The sequence below is a fragment of the Amphiprion ocellaris genome, chromosome 19 (assembly GCF_022539595.1).
Source record: "Amphiprion ocellaris isolate individual 3 ecotype Okinawa chromosome 19, ASM2253959v1, whole genome shotgun sequence".
Taxonomy (NCBI): domain Eukaryota; kingdom Metazoa; phylum Chordata; class Actinopteri; family Pomacentridae; genus Amphiprion; species Amphiprion ocellaris.
In genome coordinates, this window is record NC_072784.1 from 32,334,299 (window position 1) to 32,354,801 (window position 20,503).

Below are 20,503 nucleotides of genomic sequence, written 5' to 3' on the forward strand. Positions count from 1 at the left end.
GTGCAAGGCCATGTTCTGGTGGTAGTTTCTATCTATAACAAGGGCCCAGAACAGTGGAATCTTTGTTGCTCGGGGACAGAGGTATGTGAACTCGGTTGCCCCGGCGTACACCTGCTACCTGCCGGGGCCAACTCCTCCAGCCAAACACAGAGCGATGGCGGACAATTTATTTTCCTAAAAGGCCAAGTGGGACCGTCTATTTTGATGTGAAATGGACAAAACAGAGAATTTCAAGTAAACGTCAACCCGATGGATTACAAGAATGCACTACCACATCTTTCCTTTACAGCTGAGTCAATAAAAAACTGTTCCTGCAGATTGGAGATTAAAAGGACACTGCTGGAGAGCCTCACATCCGGTGTTTGCTTCCAGGGCTTTCGGTCCCTTTGCGAAGGTAGAAATGGGAAAAAAACTATGTGTTCTGTGTGCTGGTGGATAGATTATCAGATGTGCTGGTGTATGTGTGTGTACCTGTCCAGGTGTGATGGCCTGTCCATGCAGCAGGGCCAACACACAGCTGAGGACGGCGGTACGGACAGCGGCAGCAGTCCGGCCTGCGCGCCACACCAGGTTAGGAAGCAAGACGTCACACAGGAACTGCTCTGACTCGTCACAGAAACGTCTGGAATGATGCACAGAATAAAAAGGAGACAGAATGAGACATTTTTCCTGCTTTATGTTGTTGCCATTCATATATTTTGTGAGGGCTGTACAGTGGATCAGTGGTTAGTACTGTCGCCTTGCAGCTAGAAGATCCCCGGTTCGTGTCCTGGCCTTCCTGAGATCTTTCTGCATGGAGTCTCAATGTTCTCCTGCTGGGTTCTCCAGGTTCTCCAGCTTCCTCCCACAGTCCAGAAACATGCTGAGGTTAAGTGGCGATTCTAAATTGTCTGTAGGTGTGAATGTGAGTGTGATTGTTTGTCTCTATGTGTAGCCCTGTGATAGACTGTTACCTGTCCAGGTGAACCTGTGATAGACTGTTACCTGTCCAGGTGTGATAGGCTGTTACCTGTCCAGGTGTGATAGGCTGTTACCTGTCCAGGTGTGATAGACTGTTACCTGTCCAGGTGTGATAGGCTGTTACCTGTCCAGGTGTGATAGACTGTTACCTGTCCAGGTGAACCTGTGATAGACTGTTACCTGTCCAGGTGTGATAGACTGTTACCTGTCCAGGTGTGATAGGCTGTTACCTGTCCAGGTGTGATAGGCTGTTACCTGTCCAGGTGAACCTTCACCCTAGATCAGCTGGGATAGACTCCAGCCCCTACTGAGGATTAAGTGGTGTTTAGATGATGGATGGATAGATCTTGGGAATGTAACAGAACTGATGCAACACAACGGCTCCACAATCCTGCAGCTCTTTTCCCACATCATTCATGAGGCAGGAGGGTGGGAGCAGAACGACTACAACATCTGGGCGTCCTCCTTCCTCTTCTGGCTGAGGCCCTCTGACATGCCAAACTACCAGAGTCTGCACTGCTCTTCACTGCAAACCAACTCCTCAATGCCTCCGGTTGTTCAGCTGCTCACAATAAACCCGTCATGTACTGTTTGATCGACTGTGCTGTAACGTTTTAGTGCCAGTAGGGGGCGACTGTGTGCCACTTATGCAGCCAGTAGCTTCATCTTGACAGGTGCTGACAGCTCATCATGAGCGATGGAAAGAGGATGGAAAGACATATTTCCATATTACAGGGATGATGTCCAACGGAAAGAAGAGCAGGATTCTACCTCTAATGTGTATGTTCATGCACACAAACACACAAACACACAAACCAGAGCCAGGGAGTTGTGATTGTACAGCTCATGGGCCTCTGCAGTCTGGAGCTGTTTGTAGAGAATAAAACTCCCTCTGAGAAAACAACACAGCACATTTCAGCTCTATTCTGCTCTTATTGTGACATTCTTCTACAAATCTCTATCGTTCAAACAACAAGTGATTCTCAGCAAACTGTCCATAAAACTGAGCATTAGTTTGACTCTACAAAGAATTTAATCTCATGAATGGCACAGCACTAAGATCTGACGTATCCTGATACACTGAAGTTGGAAAAAAATCATATAATTATCATTATTGTCATACTAACTAATTTAAGGAAGCACCAACACAAACTCACAATCAGATCTGCTTTCTTTTGTGGTGCTTCATGTTCCTAACTCATCTCCAATTAATAGTTATAGAATTCCTGACATGATGGGAGCTGCGATTGAATTAAAGCAACATGTGACTTTTCCTCGTCGAACATCTTGACACTTGAATTAGGACTAAAGTCATGGTTTTTACAGTTCATACTTGCGTGAAAGAACACATCTCCCTTGCGAGTGGTGGATGATTTTGGCTCACCACATCCAGAGAAAAAAAAAGTCTGAACTTTCATTTCTTACACTTCGCCTTCTACTTAGGTTTCATATCCAGCTTTTTAATCACAGCACACAATCCAGATGAAACAGAAACATTATCGGTGTGTGGATGAAAGGCTCTTCCATGAACACAAACTTTCCCTTCTGCTTGTTCTATGGAGCTGTCATTGTGTCATTTTGGTTGCAGAACAAAGGAGCGAGGTTTTCTCTATGACTATCATTGTCCTCCTGATGACATACAGCATGTGTGGCCTGCAATCTGCCGAGCAAAGATCAGCTCATAAATCCTGAATGGAAGGATGAATGGAGATATTATGGCAGACCGCACAGCACCACATCGTGTGATTTAAGCATTTGTTTGAAACCTTTTGAAGGTAGAACATGATTTCTGTGTCCTCGTGGTTCTGTGATTACTGCAGATAGAGCTGAGGAATGAGAGAACCAGTTAGCAGCACAGGTGGCCACGTTTGGCAGAGACACAGACATCTTTTGTCTAATATCCACATTAATGGACAAAAAAATGATGAAAGCAGAATTTCCAACTTCCACATTTTTGGCAAAGGTGGCAGAATATTCTGGCTGCAGATCACTTCCTGTTTATGTGACATATTTCACTCATGAGGATATTATTCTGTCTTGGATATAGAATGTTAATAAAACTTTCAGTGTACCAGTTTGTTCCTGCTGTTAACAAATGGAAATACCTGTGGACCCATGCAGCGTTCTGGCCGTAGCATTAGGGTTAGTTACAGACGGCACAGATGTCCCCATGGCAACACCACAAACTGAGTTCGTCTTTCTGATGGACAGGAGCAGCTGCTGTGATCGCTGGGGACCCAGAGAGGGCCTCAGGTTTAATGCCTTCCCTCAGATTGGGGCTCTGAGTCCAGACTGAAGCTGCACAGCTGAGTGGGAGCTGCAGGGCGGGGCTGGCAGGGGAGCTGGTGTCCGTCATCCCGGCTATCCACCGCCTTCATCAGTCCATAACCATCCAAATCACTGATGAGAGGTCCTCAGACAGCATGTGCCATCTTCTTCTGTAAGCAGGCTGGGAAGTTATGAACTAATCCAAGTTAGTCCATCCGACACTCCCTAAGAGCCCATTAGAACTCCAATGGGACTTCCTGTGACTAATCATTTCTAGAGTACCGCTGATAGAGTCAGGAAAGCATAAAGGTGACTTGTGTCTTTCTAGTCCAAGGAGCTTTTCATTATTGTAAATAAGTATATACTAAGACTAAGACAAGCAGACTCTACACAGCAACACATGAACACAATTTCCTTATTTTATGACTTCCTAGGATCATTCACTTGTAACGGTGCTTACCTTTTGTCTTTTAGCATGATATTGTTTATGTTGACACAAAGTGCATATTCAACACTGCTTTTACCTCTAACCATCCAAATCACTGATGAGAGGTCCTCAGACAGCATGTGCCATCTTTTTCTTCAAGCATGCTGGGAAGTTATGAACTAATCTGCGTTAGTCCATCTGATACTCCCTAAGAGACCATTAGAACTCCAATGGGACTTCCTGTGACTGATCACTTCTAGATTATGACTGATAGAGTCACATGTGGATCTAACTCTGATCATCAAAGTCTCAAAGAAGATAATAAAACTATACTAACCTGGTGACCTGAAAGACAGTTTGTTGTTTTTAGTGTGTTTATGTCTAACTATGGTCATGATGGTAATTATGGTGCAAATCTGCAAGTTGATATGGGAAATAACCTGGAAATGTGTGTGAGCAGTGCTGATAATGTTGACTAGGAAAACAGACTGAATGAACTGAGGCTGAAGCTCAGTGTAACATCCTGCAGCGATGAAAACTAGAATACAGTTCAGCTTCAACACTGTGTTTCTTTGTTCAGCCTAAAATGCTTCATCGCTCGTATTTACATGTTTGTCTCTCACCCTCGGGAATCCAGAGTGTTGTTTGCATCCAGCAGCAGTTTGGCGAACATCGTGAAGATGCTCATTCTCATTTCTGGGTCTCTGTTTGGTTGGAGGCAGCTACAGAGGAGAGGCATCAGCTGGCTCAAAAACTCTCCAATCACTGGACCTACAACACACAGAGTCCAGATTAGGGACATTAAACTATTCTTCTTGGCATTTCACACCTTTACTGGACTAGATTAATGTAGAAGTAAAAGAAGAACTGGAAATGTGGCTTTTATCTTTACTACTCGGTCATGTCACTCTCCATCAACTGCAACCTGATGATGCTATTATTGGAATTAATGCAGCTGAATATCCCACCTGTTAGGACACAGTACACCTGTACACCATGCTGCCTGCAAAAGGCACTGAAAATATCACACAGATGCGTGACAATAGGTGAGGAAATTACAGGTGGAATCACAGACAGTCTGGTTTTAGTGCTGTTTCTTCAAAGTGCTGTCATGAAAACAGGAACCTTAATGTCCCTTCAGCAGGTTGAACCAGGATTCTTCATGTGAAGTTTTCCTAAAAGAACCGCCTTGTGGGTCAACAGTCGGATAATTCACATTCTTTCTGTCTTTCTGCATCTTTTAAAACAAATCTAACTAATAACTACTGCCTGTCCTTAAAAGCAGTAGTTTGTTAACTGAGATGGGACACTTGCATTTGCAAATTTTCTATTTTTTTCTTTGCTAGGACCAAAAAATTAAGTAAATCTTCACACTCTAAGACCTTTTAGTTCAGCACTGACCAGAGATTATTAAGACCTCAGCAGCCTGGTGACACTGAGAGCAAAGGAAATGAGATGTAAAAAGATCTTTGTGTGACAGAGCGTTTCTATTCAAATGCCTTTTACAGGAAAATGAGAAACTCACAGTGCAAATATTCCCCGTTAGATTCATGTCCACACACTTCTCCACCAACCGTCCGACTGCATGTTTACACAGTTATATATAGAGATCTGAGGAATGGCTGATAAGTGATGAATGGTTCAGACATGAGAGGAGACAGAGGAAATCCTGGGGATGTCAACCGACGTCATTAAAAAGATGGGAAAACAGAGAGAGAGCTTTTATATCCAGCAGTGATGCAGGTGTAAAAAGATGACATTTAACCACAGGTGTTTATTAAATGTCTCAGAGTGAAGCAGGACAGCGTTAGTAGATTTCAGAGAATCAGCATGTTGTTGTCCTTGAGCAAGGCACTAGAACAGGGGTGTCCAACATGCGGCCTGTGGGCCAAAAGTGGTCCTCCAGAAGGTCCAATCCGGCCCTCAAAGTGTAAAAATCCAGAGGAGACATTAACTGCAGATTGTAAATTAGTAAAACTGTAAATTTAAAATAATTTCTAGACCATGACAAGTTGTTTGGATCATAAAGTAAAATACTAGATTGTTCATTGTTCTTTTGTTGCTTTATGTCTCATTTTTGTAATATTTTGTCTTGTTTTGTCGTTTTTTTTGTCTACTTTTGTTTGACTTTTGTTGTTTGTCTCATGTTTTTGTCGTTTTGTGTTTCTTTTTGTCTCGCTTGTGTTTTTGTCTTATTTTTGTCATCTTGTGTTTCGCTTTATTCATTGTTTTGCGTATCATTTTTATCATTTTGTGTATTTTTTTTCTCATTTTGTCCATTTTTTTGTCACTTTGTGTCTCATTTTTGTAATATTGTTTTGTCTTGTTTTTGTTGTTTTTTGTCTTTTTTGTCTGACTTTTGTCATATTGATCATAAAGTAAAATCCTCTATGGTTCAGTTCCAGGTGACTAAATGTTGTGTTCTTTTGTAGACACTCTGTGATCTGGAAGTTGTAATGTGGAAATGATAAACTGAGGATGAATGTTGCTGAAATTGAATTTATTTTTCTAAAGAAATTTCAGGTTGTTCATGATGTTTTGTAAAAAGATAATTCCTTACATTTGAACTTTTTAGAATGTACATTTTGGCACCAAAACAAAGGAAATATTAGGAGTTGTGGTTATTTATACATTATGCTGTGATTTTACTGGTCTGGAACACTTCAGATCAAATTAGGCTGAATGTGGAACCTGAACTAAGACGGGTTGGAAACTCCTGCACTAGAACCTACTGTAGAGAAAGAGACAGACAGAAACTGTGCAAAATTACAAACAATCAGACATTCTGACAGCAGGCGAAGAACAACAGACTGTGCGGAGGACATACATAGGAAATAATTATTTCTGTCTCCGGTAAAGAGCTGATGAGCAGCGAATGACTAATTCTCAGTTGTCATATTAACTGCTGTCGATTGTCTAGATGCCTGTTCTGCTGCCTGGAGGAAAGTCCTTGGGTTAAAAAGTCAAAGATCCCGTCTGCAAGAATGAAACGCAGAGAGGCTTAAAGCAGCATTCAACATGTGCAAATAAAAACACGCACATACACACATGCACACACACACGGAGCTTCAAAGTGGCCTTGATCCAAGAGAAGGTCAAGAGCAGGGAGCTTTGCTGCTGTTTGATGTAGTGACCTGCAAAGGGATCAGTGAGTGGACTGGTCACTTAGACACTGAAGTGTGTGTGTGTGTGTGTGTGTGTGTGTGTGTGTGTGTGTGCGTGCGTGCGTGTGTGTGTGTGTGTGTGTGTGTGTGTGTGTGTGTGTGTGTGTGTGTGTGTGTGTGTGTGTGTGCGTGCGTGCGTGCGTGCGTGCGTGCGTGCGTGCGTGTGTGTGTGTGAGGATTAGAATGCTACCCAGCTGCCCAGTCAATTAGAAAGGGAGGAGAGGGAGGGAAGAGGAGATGGAGATGAAAGCGTGGAACATGGAGGTGGTGATGATAGAGGATTATACAGCATAGGGGGAGGCAGAGGGAAGTCTCAGAACCAAACCAAGGGTCACAGCTTTTTCACCCTCTGCACCACACACACACACCCACACACACACACACACACACACACACACACACACACACACACACACACACACACACACACACACACACACACACACACACACACACACACACACACACACTAGTGCAGACTAACTGCTTTAGACAAGTCTAAGACACAGGGCTTGAGTGACAAACAGAAGAAGAGACAGGGATTTACAGAAGACTGGTGCTGATGGCAGCCCTGTTTAGTTTGTGTTTGACCGTGAGCCTGTCTGCTGTCTGAAGGCCTCTGAGGCCTGTGAGTGATGGTCATTGGTCTCTCACATGGCACTGTACACGCTGCCTTGGGGAGCTGTCAAGTAATAAATCATAGAGTTTCTTATCTCATACATGTGGAAGTTTGACCGTTGCTCTGACCGTTAATTCTGCAATTTATGCCAGGAGCATTGTTGGACTATGTGAAATCAAACAAGGAGCTATGCTAACACACCTGCCATGTGGGCTATATGGAGCTGCTTTCTGAGTGCAGGGGAAAGATAATCACAAGCCCAGACTCATTCACAAGACTTTACTAAAGTATTCGTATCATTTGTGCCAGAGAGAATCAGTGCTGCTGATTTTGTTTCTCAAACACCACTTCATGAAGTCATTTTAAATAAATAAAATGGAGCCAAAGAGCAGATTGATGACTGATGTCATGAACTGGAAAACTAATTTCTCTAAAGCTTACCGTGTTTTTTTTTCTACCATTAAAATCTATACATGCAAACTTCAGCACCTGCGTTATAATTTGGCAACGTCTTGTGCAAATACAGGCTTCAGGTCTCACCTGATTGGACGACTACGACCTGCAGCTGGAGTCTCTGTGGGGAGAAACTGGACCAGGTGCTGACAGAGGAGGACAGCCAGTCCAGCAGCTGGTCCATATGTTGTCTATAGAGCTCTATCACTGAGTCCAGGCCCTGCACCTTACACAAGAGCTGTACGGTCTCCAAGGCCTGAGGGAGGGAACGACAAAACCGATGTCAACACATGCAGAGGCTGGAAGTTTACTTTATAGCATAAAGAACGTAGTAAAAAAGGATGTAGAGAGCATTAGGAAGGAGAAAGGCTAAATAAAGATGCATAAAACTGAGAACAGAACAGAATGCTCTGATTAACAGCTGCTGCTGTTTTCCTGTAATTGCAGGAATTCTTCAAGTCTTTGCTCACATGGGAGGAACAAAACCATCGTATGGAACCATGGGAAGAACAACACGGTAGCCATGACGACGTCTCACACATAAAACCACTCAGACACAAAAACACACATACACAAGATGTCTCTCTCTCTCACACACACACACACACACACACACAGACAGACAGACAGACAGACAGACAGACAGACAGACAGACAGACAGACAGACAGACAGACAGACAGACAGACAGACAGACAGACAGACAGACAGACAGACACACACACACAGACAGACAGACAGACAGACAGACAGACAGACAGACAGACAGACAGACAGACAGACAGACAGACAGACACACACACACACACACACACACACACACACACACACATACAACAATAAAGCTGAGAGGAACAGGCAGGAATGAGGGATAGTAAATAATTAGTGGACTTCTTAGTTGAGAGGAACTGACCTCTAGGGCCCTCATAGTTCCTTCATAGTTCCTTCATAGTTCCTTCATAGTTCCTTCATGGTCCCTCAGGGATGGACGGGGACAGAGACACTGTCTGAGTCACAGATCGGCCCTTCAGAAGAGGACCAGACAACCCTGAGCTGTCCACTGATGGGAAAGATATTCCCCTTTTCTGGGAAAACAAGTTCTTCTTTTCCTCTGGGTCCGTGAATGCCCAAGGCCATTCTCACCCTCCCTCTCCTTCCTAATTTATCCCTTCCCATCTCCAACGCCGCTCTCTGTGTGAACATACACACTGATGCAGACAGACGTAAACACACAGTCACACTGGTGGCCCGTGTGGTGTCTACTAGGAATCTGTGCCAGATCCTTCCTGCTCCTCACTCTGTCATTAGCTTCCTACAGCGACGACAAGTTAGCCGACATGCTGACCTCAGTCACCAGCGGCTTCGCTAGTCACTGTTCCTGTTTGTCTCCTGCGTTTGGTGGCTGACCACAAGGCCAGAAGTCATTACCTGCCAGTGAGCTGGCTTTGGTGACCTCAGGAGGCTTAATGCTGGACTGATTACACAAAACTGCTCAGAAACACAACTCATCCCTGTCGTTTTTTTTCCTTCCATCCCTCTCTTTCTCCACATTTCACCCGCCTCCTTTCACATAAGACAGGATTCAAAGTTTTACTCCAAAGGTGCAATTTCTGCTCCCCTGGCTAAGTGGGTAATTATACTGCTGGCCATGCCCACTTTGAACCAGAGAAAATGCTGACATTCCTTGAATATCTCTCTTCCATCATAAAAGACGGTTAACTTTCTAGTGAAAAGGATGAAAAAAGAAGAATGAAGAGGAAAAAAAAGAGGAGAATTTGGTATCACAGAGGTACAGTGATATGCTGGTTGTTCAACAAAGTGACGGCAGAGCAGCAGGAAGAACACATCTGGATCTATATCTACCTACTGTTGAGTTTTCTCACCTTTTCACTGAGCTGTGAATCAGTGGAGAGACTCTGAACTGTGACCAGAACCTGCAGCAGCTGCAGGCTGATGGAGCCGCAGTCCGACTCACACTGATGCAGCAGCATCTCCACGCATGACGACAACCGCTCCAAGTACACAACCTGGGAGAGAGGAAGAGTTATTTAAACCTGGGAGAGAAGAAGAGTTATTTAAACCTGGGAGAGAAGAAGAGTTACTAAAACCTCAGAGAGAGGAAGAGTTATTTAAACCTCAGAGAGAGGAAGAGGAAGAGTTATTTAAACCTGGGAGAGAGGAAGAGTTACTAAAACCTGGGAGAGAAGAAGAGTTATTACAACCTGGGAGAGAGGAAGAGTTATTGAAACCTGGGAGAGAGGAAGAGTTACTAAAACCTGGGAAAGAGGGAGAGGAAGAGTTATTCAAACATTGTCTTGGAAGCGTTTTACTGATGTGAGCTCTCATAAGCACAATTCTGCTTGAATTTTCTGTACTGTCTATTGATGAAGTGGAAACTAAGTCCCAGATCATGGGCCAGAGTCTAAGACTTGACTGAGTTCAAATGTCTAAAAAGTCAGCATTCGAGGGCAGCAGTTTATTATCAACAGAAAATCCAGGAGCAGTTCTTAGAAGTTATTTGTACCCCAAAGAAAAAGCAGAGACACGGAGCTGTACACCGTCTTTTATGCTGTGAGAGTCGGTCATTTTTCCACGCCTACAGGTGGTATTTTCTGATAGACTGTTTTGATACCATTATACCTTTCTCAATCTGTTGGTCACATCTTGTCACCAGGTTTTCATATTTCATTGTTGGGTCACACTTTACAGAAGACATCAGGTTTTCATTAGGTCATGTTTTACACAGAACATGTCCAGACATGTTCAGACTTTGCCCCTTATTATTTTGAGACAGAGTTCATGCATTTTTCACCATTATATATTGTTATGTTTCAAATATATTTCAACAGTTTTATTGCCTTAAGTTTACACCATTATGCTTTGAGCACTCCTCATTTCATCTTCTAGAAAACATGTGATTTATCCTCACACTAAAGTTACAGGTTATTCTTTGCGGTCTCCCACCAGCCTTCCAGACATCTTTACTTCTACACACACAGCTTCTAGGCCTTACGTCAAAGCATCTGTGATTACTAGAATATTCAACATTATGTATTACACACATATTTTAACACTACTCAACAATTCAATAGCATTTGCCAGGATTACATCATCTTCCCAAAGAATATTACACTAAACTATTGTAGAACTCTATTTCAGTCTCCTCTCCACTTTCTCTCACCGTCTCCTTAATTTAAACTGGAAGAGCTTTTTAACACTCATTAAAATGACTAAATACTTACTTTTCTTATATCATCCAAATAGCAGCTGAATGATTGAGTAACAGAGTAAAGTTTTTCCCTCTCCAACCATGAGTGTGTGATTGCTGTCACTTGTGGTGAGCTCATGTTTAGACAAAGACCTGCAGCTCAGGCTGATTTCCATGCCATCACTGGGATCACGGCCTCTCTTCCTGTTTTCACGCCGCCTGTCATTAGGGGGGTGTTTGGAGGAGTGACTGTTTTTCTGTGGAAGGCTGAGAGCTAAAGCGCCCTGCAGGAGTTTGTTCTGCTCTGGTGATGATGAGTAAGAAACACTTAATTCAGCTTCATTCCTCCTTATATGCTCTAACACATAAAACACGAAGCCACTTTCTCTGCTTCACAGACTAATACCAGACCTCAGCCACGAGGGGGCGCACTATCTTTTCCCAAATTTGTGGTACAGCACAGCTTGGCATTCATCTGGAAGGAAAACAAGTGTAAAGCCAAGTCAAGATGCTCCCAGCATTAGAGAGCAGGAGGAAGTGGAGCTACGGTAAATCCAGTCTGCACAAACGTCTTCATTCTGCTGCAGAGTCTTGAGCACACACTGGGAAAAGCTGGGATGGATTCTGATTTCAGGGTGTCAGCAGATTATCCTGCGGTGGCATGAAGCTACACTAAACTTCCATGCAGCTCTGAGCTCTTCAGGTGACTAGACCTGACCAGCCCCTAAACCAGCCATCCTGGACTCTGGAGTTTGACTTGATCCCTGCCTGACGGGTTCATAAACACAGCAGCAGTGGAAATAACACCACAAACAGCAGCAGACACACATACAGACACGCATATTCTACCTGGGCAGAAAACAAGCATTAGGGCTGCCGAGAGCGAGGAAGAGGGAGAGCGGAAAAAGTGTTGTGGAGTAATGACTGGGTGGACACCTGGAGTCAGGTGAGGTACACCTGGTTCATGGAGCTGGGCACGCTCCAGGCCCCTCATTACCCAGCATGCATCTGTCCACCGCTGGATGCATCAATTAGGCAGCCACACCAGCCCATGGATTCCTATCCAGCGGGGAGCCCACCCCCCACAGCTACTGGTGTTGCTATGGCAACAGGAAAACAAACAGCGGGAGTGGGTGCGATGCGACCCCTTCCTTCAGTCAGGTAGAGCTCGTTCTCCTGCCTTTCTTCTGATGGTTCAGCAGAGCAGGGAACAGCATCAGGAAGGTGGGCTGATGAATGGAACCATGTTAGCGCATTCAGGAGAACAACAGGTGCTGTGACAGACTAAATAAAAAGACACAGAACCTTTTTTCCAACCACTCTCCTCCGTACTACGGTGGCACTTTTCACAGAGTTTCACCAGAACAGCATCTCAGTAAATATGGCTGCTGATTCAGAGCCTCCTCTCTCTCACCGTGTTTACAGTTCACTCAGTGATGCTTCTGTCGCTATGGCAACATAAACGACAGTCACACTCCGCTGTGTGAGGTATGTGATAGTCGGTGTTTGTTAAATCTCTGTGGAATACCACTTTAAACAGAAACCCATATGTGATTCATAGAAATCACACCTTAGCTCAGAACACGGTGGCGTCTTTCACCACAGACTCGCTTCTCTTTTTCTCTGCATTTCTTCACATGGCCTTCAGTTTCGGTTCAGTGCTTTCATTGTTTGCTAAACATCTGTCATGTATTTTTGTAAGCTGTCCTTTTCCCCTACTGAAATCAAGAAAAGAAAACTGAGTTGAAAGAGTCGGAGAGGTTGCACAGAAGCATCATATATCAGCTTTAAAATCTTCAGATCCCCATGAAGCCATGAGCTGATTCAGATTTCATTTCAGTCAAACTTCACCTTTTCTCAGCTCTCTCTGATGCTGGATCCAAATACAGATAGTTTTCATATGTTTTGGTCATATTAAAAGTAAAATTAAATGTAACAGTGAATCAGCTGTTTGTAATTCTGTCTGCAGGTAAATAAACCATCATCACATACAAGCAGCTGAATATGAACAATATAAAGATCCTCTAGGTCTGGATTTTAGCAGAAACTAAAAGATGGCATGCTGGACACAGACACTCCTGTCAGGTGATCCAGATCTTCTAGCTGCTGAGTTCTGCTGGATATCAAAGAGTCCTGCAGGTGTTTGTCTGGTGGTCTTTGCTTTGCCCCAGAAACACAGAGAGGGAGAATGACAGAAGAAGATGGATGGAGGAACAGACAGAAAGGAAGCAGAGGTCTGCTTGCATCTGTGCGACAGCATGTGACTGTCCCGTCCGGTTAATTCTCCCTCCAGCTGACCCCTCTGGATCGGACGAAGGAGGACATAAAAAGGTCACTTTTCCTCTCCATTTATCACCGGCCTTGACCAGCAGGCTTTGAAATTTCAGGGATTCTTTTAATGGCACTGCTGAACCAGAGTCCGGTGCTGAGACCTTCCTCACGGCTATAAAAGAAAACAAAGCCTCGTCTGCTCCGAGGTCAGAGCAGCCACGCAGGGGTCACGTGAAATTAGTGATTTTCTGTTATTATTATCTCAGGGAGGAAGTGTGAGAGGCGGACGGGGTCATGGGTAGAGGTGGTGCAGCAGCATCAGAAAATAGCTCTCTGCCAGACAACTTATTGTGATTCTGAGGGAAACGTGGTGAAGCATGGAGGACTGCTCCGGACTGGTGGCACAACATTATTTACAGAGCAACTCCAAAGGCATTTTTAATGATTTCTTCTGCTGTGCAAATAAAAAAAGACATGAGCAGCACCGAATGTTTCAAAGTAGCGTGTGAGCAGAGATGGTCTGATCAAAGACTTGAAATGTTAGAATTTAAAAACACCATGTGGCCTGACTGTCACTTCAGCAGGGTTGGCATTTTGGAGAATTACTCAACAGCGAACCCACTGAACTCAGTGTGTACAGTAGTGCTGTTGAAAACTCTGTAAGACTCTTCAGCCAAAGGCCTTTAGAGATGTGGCATCTTATCGCAAAACCTATTTCCATAAGGGATAAATTAGGCAAGAAATATACAGTGTGACAGCTGCACTGTTGCTGCCAAAAATAAGAGCGTTCAGGTACATAGAGAAAGTAGAAAATGACCTTCTATGATCCTGCCAAGATCACCTAACAGCTGATGCACACAGATGTGGGGGGCAACAAGACACGAGGGCAGAGAAAAGCTGGCGAGCTGCCAGCAAAACACGCCCAAGTTTAATGATTTTATATATTAAATAACTCAGAAAACCCCATAGGTGCAGCTCGGTTCACACCAGTAGGAGGACGTGTTTACGGTGGGTGTGACTGAGGTAGGTGGCATTACTGGAAGAACAGTCATTCTCAGGTAAATATAAAAACAGGTTAACCACAGCCAAACCCAGCTTCCCTCTGCTGACCTGCTGGTATTCCTGGCAGACGTCGGGCTGGACTAGAGTGCTGGCGATCTGCTGGAGATGTGGTTTCAGCAGCGGCCCGGAGCAGCCTCCCAGCACCGCAGCCAGAACCATGAGGGGGGTCCAGGGCTGGGAGCAGGAGGACGGGGTGGTCACGTGCTCCAGCAGCAGCTTCAGGAAGACGGCCGGAGGGACAAAGGTTCCCAGCAGTTTAGCAGCTGCCAGGCACTGGTTAGAAAGGAAGAGACAGAGACATGAGGACGGAGGGACAGGAAGAACTTTCTCAGTTTGTCACACATCAAAGATCTGTACAATCCTCCGATGTAAACAGGAGCATCCCAGGTCCTGGAGCTCGGCTGGACCTGGAGCTCCACTGGACCTGGTCTGAGCTGAGGACAGACTGACATGGAACTAAAACTGCTGACTCAACAGACGTGCCTTGAAATCATTTCATCTAGAAAATAAAAAGCACTCAGAGAGCAGAACTCCTCCAAGGCTGCCCAGTCCTCTTCCAAGGCTGCGCAGTCATATCGTTTCCAGCAGGTAAGTCCTCAGCGGTGGATTTGTAGTAGGATCACAATCATGTGATCATCAGCAGGCAGCTGACATAGTGTTCACTTGTTGCCATGGTTACAGTGACACCGTGCTGCTATCTGGCAATGATACAGAAATCTTTAACCACTCCTTGGATCCAGACTATAAAATCTAATCACTTGGTCCTTGTGTCATTTCTGACCTTCCCTGGAAATTTCATCAAAATCCGTTAGTCTGAATTTGAGTAATATTGGTAACAGACAGATAGACAGACAGACAGACAGACAGACAGACAGACAGATCATCACATAACTCTGGCGTGTTCCTTGGCGGAGTAATAACTAAAACATCACAGAAGAGCTGTGTACTACTGAGAGGTTCAGAAATCCCACGTCTGATCCTAAAGTAGAAAATGTGACAGTAACATTCTTGTGGAACTCACGTTTCTGACCACGTCCCTCTCCGACTCGCTGCAGGCCCGGTAGATGGTGGCCAGGAGAGGCTGCAGGTGCTGGGTGCTGTGGTCCTCGGCGTGGAGCAGCAGCACAGAGAGCAGCTGGGAGGTTCTGATCCGGGTCGGCACCAGCCAGTCGGTCACGTCATGGGAGACGGCAGGAACCAGCCTCCCCAGGTTCCTCACCACCAGCTCTCTGCAGCCCAGCCCTGGACGCTCCACTGGAGGAGCAGAGAAACATTTCAACATTTTAATCTATTCTGTTTTTATTTTGAAGAACTGGCTTCCTCACAGTCTTAACCTTCAGTTTATAACTGACTGTGCTTTCTAGATAACCTCCAGGAGTTAAAAGTGTCTACATGGTCCCATAAACACAGCCAAGGAGACATTTTAGTTTTGAACAATGCGGTGTGAAATGTTGTAATCTAAAAAACGTCTGCAGAATAAATACCACTGACTGACATATTTCCAATGTCAGGTGACCAGGTTCCAGCTCATAATGTTTTCTACTTCTTCTAAGATTTACCCAGGAGTGACTTGTCAGAGCAAGTGAAAGATATTCTTAAATAGCCTTCTGTATTTGAATTGTTAATCCCTTTCCCCTTCTTTTTCTACCCCAGCACCTTATTCTCCTTCTCCTATAGGCATGCTAATGAGAAAGGAAGAGAGGACTAAAGGAAGAAAGAGATAAATCAGAGAAACACACCAGGACAAGACCAAACAAGAGCCTTTCTGGTCGTCTCTCACCGGCTGACAGTGACCTCTTCACACTGGGAGGCCTGACAGATTTATGATGGCAAGAAAGAAAAAGGCAAAGAGAAGGGGTAGAGAGACTATTTCCTTTCCTGTCCTGAGGCACAGACAGTATTCATCTGTATTGTCACATGTTTAGTTTTAGGACATGCATCAATATGCAGAGCTAGTAGGAACTGTACTACCCAGCCCTACCTGGCCCTGTAGGCAAACTACAGTGACCATGTTCAGGTTCACTCATTCCTGGCCCCCAGGCAGACACTTATCTCTCCAAGCCAGTGCCTGCCCTGACAACAAACCTGTCACTGACAGCATCAGTTTTTACTGTGTGTTATAACTACAGACAGCTGTAATAAAGAGATAAGATTTAAAGCAGTGAGGTGTAGTTATTACATTTAGCATTACACTGAAGAAACATGCAGACAACGTTTAGGGCTTTGAGTTTAGATCAGGAGGTAAACTCACAGCTGTCTATTCCCTCTGCCTCTCCATCTACACAACCATTCAGAAGTCTGAGATCATTTAGAAATGTCCTTATTGTTGAAAGAAAAGCAGTTTTTTCAATGAAGATCACATTAAATGAACCATAAATCCAGTGTAGACATTGTTAATGTGGTAAATGACTATTGTAGCTGGAAACAGCTGATTTTTAATGGAATATCTCCATAGAGGTACAGAGGAACATTTCCAGCAACCATCACTCCTGTGTTCTAATGCTACATTGTGTTAGCTAATGGTGTTGAAAGGCTCATTGATGATTAGAAAACCCTTGTGCAGTTATGTTAGCACATGGAGAAAAGTGGGAGTTTTCATGGAAAACATGGAATTGCCCGAATGACCCCAAGCTTTTCAATGGTAGTGTACATGGAGTAAAGTTGCTACTCCGCTGTTGCTAACCACTCAGAGTTTCTTGGATAAAGATAAACCAAAACACTGAGTATAAATAGTTTTAGCCGGTGATAAATATCTACTGATTACAAAAAATAAGAGCTTCTAGAACATGAATGTACCAGTGGAGAACATGGACCACTTCTGACAGCTGCAGTTCTTCATCATTCATGTACTGAGTTTGGAGTCCTTCATTAATCTACACATGACCCAGCTGTTGGCCTGACTTAATTAAAAATGACAGAGCTGCCAGCGACTGACCTCCTGGTGGGTAGTGTGGAGGCGGGGTGAGAAGGAAGTCCATCTTGTCCTTGATGTCGTCCTCGTTCTCCTTCTCCCACTGTGAGCCTACCTGCCTCCATAAATCAGCGGCTAGAAGTCTGCAGGAGGAGTGAAAACGAGAGATACGACAGAATCGTCAGTAACAATGTGGTTGTTGTCAGTATTGGGCAGTGTAGTTCATGATTGTCTGTAGATATTTATGTTACATTTCCTTCAGCATTACATTTACTGTCTTGCATTGTATTTTAGAGCAAAGACTAAAGAATGACAGTGTTCACTCATTAACCTTATTTCTGGGATCTCATCGTTGATGCTGCTCAGCAGGAGTGGGATCAGTCGGTGGAAATAAGAGTATCGGTCTCTCATGTGCAACAGCCAATCACCAACGACTGCAGTCACAGCTTTCCTCACCTGGACCAAAAGAGAGAATGAGAAAATGCAGGATTTAGCTCTTTTTTTGCCTCCAGATGTTAAGTATTAATGTCTCAACATGGAGACAAAACACTTTGATTTTTAGGTCCTGGAGGTAAATAACTTAAGCAGTACAATAAGCACATGAAAGGCCACACAGTGGGTGGATGATTTACAGAAATGGACCTGTGGGGAGTCGTCAAACAGCCTCTGAGCCAGGTGAGAGAGCACGTCGTCCATGTTTTTACCGCTGCCATGTTGAATGACTGCACCAGTGGCTTCAATGACAGACACTCGAACCCGAGAGTGTTGATGAGAAACCGTCAGCATGAGAGGATTGACCAGACTCTCAGCCTGCAGGTGGAAATGCTCTGAAGAGGAAGAAATTAAATTACTAAAAGCTGGGTCAATAGTGCAATAAGATAATACAGTTCAGTTAAATAAGACTAAATAATTCCAGGGTTTCTGGTTACCACACTATTATTTACATCCTGAAGTGTCTTTTAATGGTTTTAAAGGCTGAAATACAGTCAAACACTGTGGAAAGAGAGTCCTTCAACAACATCCCTACCCAAAAACAGAGATGAGAACTTTCTGGACTAATCTGACAGCTCAAGCTGGGATGAACGGAGTTTTTATTCAGGTCACATCAGTCCCTGCATCCCAGCGGAGAGAAATTAAAATACAGATTTAATTACTGAGATCTAGACCCTCCAGGGTTATTTATGATGTGAATTTACCTGAGAAATGTATATATTAAGCATTAACACCATACAAAAAATTATAGAATATAAAATAAGCTGACTATAGTAAATATTAGGACTAAAAACCTGCGGTACAAATATGAAGATCAAGATGACCAATTTAGAGTTAAAGTTAACACTCAACAAAAATGTACTCATAAAACCCAACAAGTCCAAGAATTCCCTGAATTATTTATGAGCAAAACTGTGACAGTAGAAAAAAATGAACCTCTATGAGCATCTGCAAGCCTCTACTGAGGTCAATGAGACACAAGGGTGGTGAAATGATCAACACATGGCTGGATCATTGGATTAACACAAAACAAAAGAAGCCACATGTACAAATGATCGCATCGCCAACTGGAATAATCCACCAAAGTCTGTCTATCTATCTATCTATCTATCTATCTATCTATCTATCTATCTATCTATCTATCTATCTATCTATCTATCGATCTATCTATATATCTATCTATCTATAGTCTATCTATCATCTATCTATCTATCTATCTTATCTATATATCTATTTATAGTCTATCTATCTATCTATCTATCTATATATCTATAGTCTATCTATCCATCTATCTATCTATCTTATCTATATATCTATTTATAGTCTATCTATCTATCTATCTTATCTATATATCTATTTATAGTCTATCTATCTATCTATCTATCTATATCTATATATTTATCTGTCTATATATCTATCTATCTATAGTCTATCTATTTATCGATCTATCTATCCTTATTGAAGATAATTAGAGCAAATTAATTTGAACTTTATTCTCTCTTGAGAACGAGACCTAGTGTCTCAATGAGATTACCTGCATAAATAAAGGTTAAATAAATAAATAAATAAACATGACTGAAAGATGATTTCAGTGTTTCAGGATAAACCAGTGTCTGACCACCGCCTTGGTAAAACTTCTCTGGACCATCTAATGCAGATGCAGAGCAGGAAAAAGGGCTTTTGTGTCGTAAACCTGTCTGCGTACTGTGAAACCATGGCAACAGACTCCTCACCAACAGAAACCTTCTCACCTGGAACACTCTTAGCAAACTCCACGGCGCATCTGCAGCTTTCTCTCTTCACATCTGGGAACGGGTCCAGGATGCTCCTCTGCAGGACGCGGATCATCTCGCTGAGGAACGGAGCTAAGTTCTTCCCGCAGACCTCCACCAGCAGGACCAGCATCTCCACGGCCGACAGCCGGAGCTCCTCCGCCGGCTCCAGGACCTCTTTCTCCCCGAACCGCTGAGCCAGGCAGGGCATGAGGTAGGGCAGAGCCTCCTCCGGCCTGGGGACGCTCCGGAGGAACTCTGTGATCATCGCTATGGAGGTTTCTCTGCACTTCTCCATCGGGTCTGACAGACACCTGAGGAGCGGCTGGAGGAGCGCAGAGAAGACCTCCTGCTGGACTCCGGAGGACAGAGCCCGGTCCAGGGTGTCCCTCCGGATCAGCTCCAGGGCTCTCCTCCGGGTCGCCTTGTTGTCTTCGTTCAGACAGTTCAGGTGTCGAGCGACTCCTCTCAGGACCTCCGAGGCAGCGTGCTCGTCTCCTGCCGCCATCTTCACTGTCGTTATGGCAACCGGCAGCTGCACGACAAAAACAAACGGCTGCTTTACGGCAGTTCCGGGTTCAAAACCTCGAACTTTATTTGTCTTTACAAACACAAGTTGTCTGCAGCCTCCTGAGACCTTTGGTTGGGCTGCATTTTAGATTTCTACTAGTTATTTTGGGATAAAAAGCAGCCAATAAATACAATGATCGGATAATATGTGGTATCTGTTTATTATATTTATTATATTATATTCATATTAGAACATAATAAGATAAGATAATCCTGGTCAGGGGAAATTTCCAGTTACAGCAGCAAACATCTTTCAGAGCAGCACTAGCCATGTGTACAGTAATGATAATAATTATAATAACAATAATATGTACAATATATACAAGA

At 43.9% G+C, this 20,503-nt stretch overlaps 1 protein-coding gene across 1 annotated transcript in view; it reads right to left on the reverse strand.

The window, feature by feature from the left end:
- LOC111580034 (dynein axonemal assembly factor 5) overlaps positions 1 to 20,134 on the reverse strand; it is a 28,193-nt gene extending 8,059 nt beyond the window's left edge. Inside the window, exons 1-10 of the mRNA XM_055005131.1 lie at positions 19,586 to 20,134; positions 17,985 to 18,169; positions 17,674 to 17,798; positions 17,367 to 17,485; positions 15,453 to 15,685; positions 14,480 to 14,704; positions 9,774 to 9,917; positions 7,979 to 8,147; positions 4,279 to 4,426; positions 472 to 622 (exon numbers count right to left, since the gene is read on the reverse strand). Coding sequence (XP_054861106.1) covers positions 472 to 622; positions 4,279 to 4,426; positions 7,979 to 8,147; positions 9,774 to 9,917; positions 14,480 to 14,704; positions 15,453 to 15,685; positions 17,367 to 17,485; positions 17,674 to 17,798; positions 17,985 to 18,169; positions 19,586 to 20,114 — 2,028 coding nt within the window. The 5' untranslated portion in view covers positions 20,115 to 20,134. The remainder of the gene's footprint in view (positions 1 to 471; positions 623 to 4,278; positions 4,427 to 7,978; positions 8,148 to 9,773; positions 9,918 to 14,479; positions 14,705 to 15,452; positions 15,686 to 17,366; positions 17,486 to 17,673; positions 17,799 to 17,984; positions 18,170 to 19,585) is intronic.
- Positions 20,135 to 20,503: the final 369 nt, after the last annotated feature.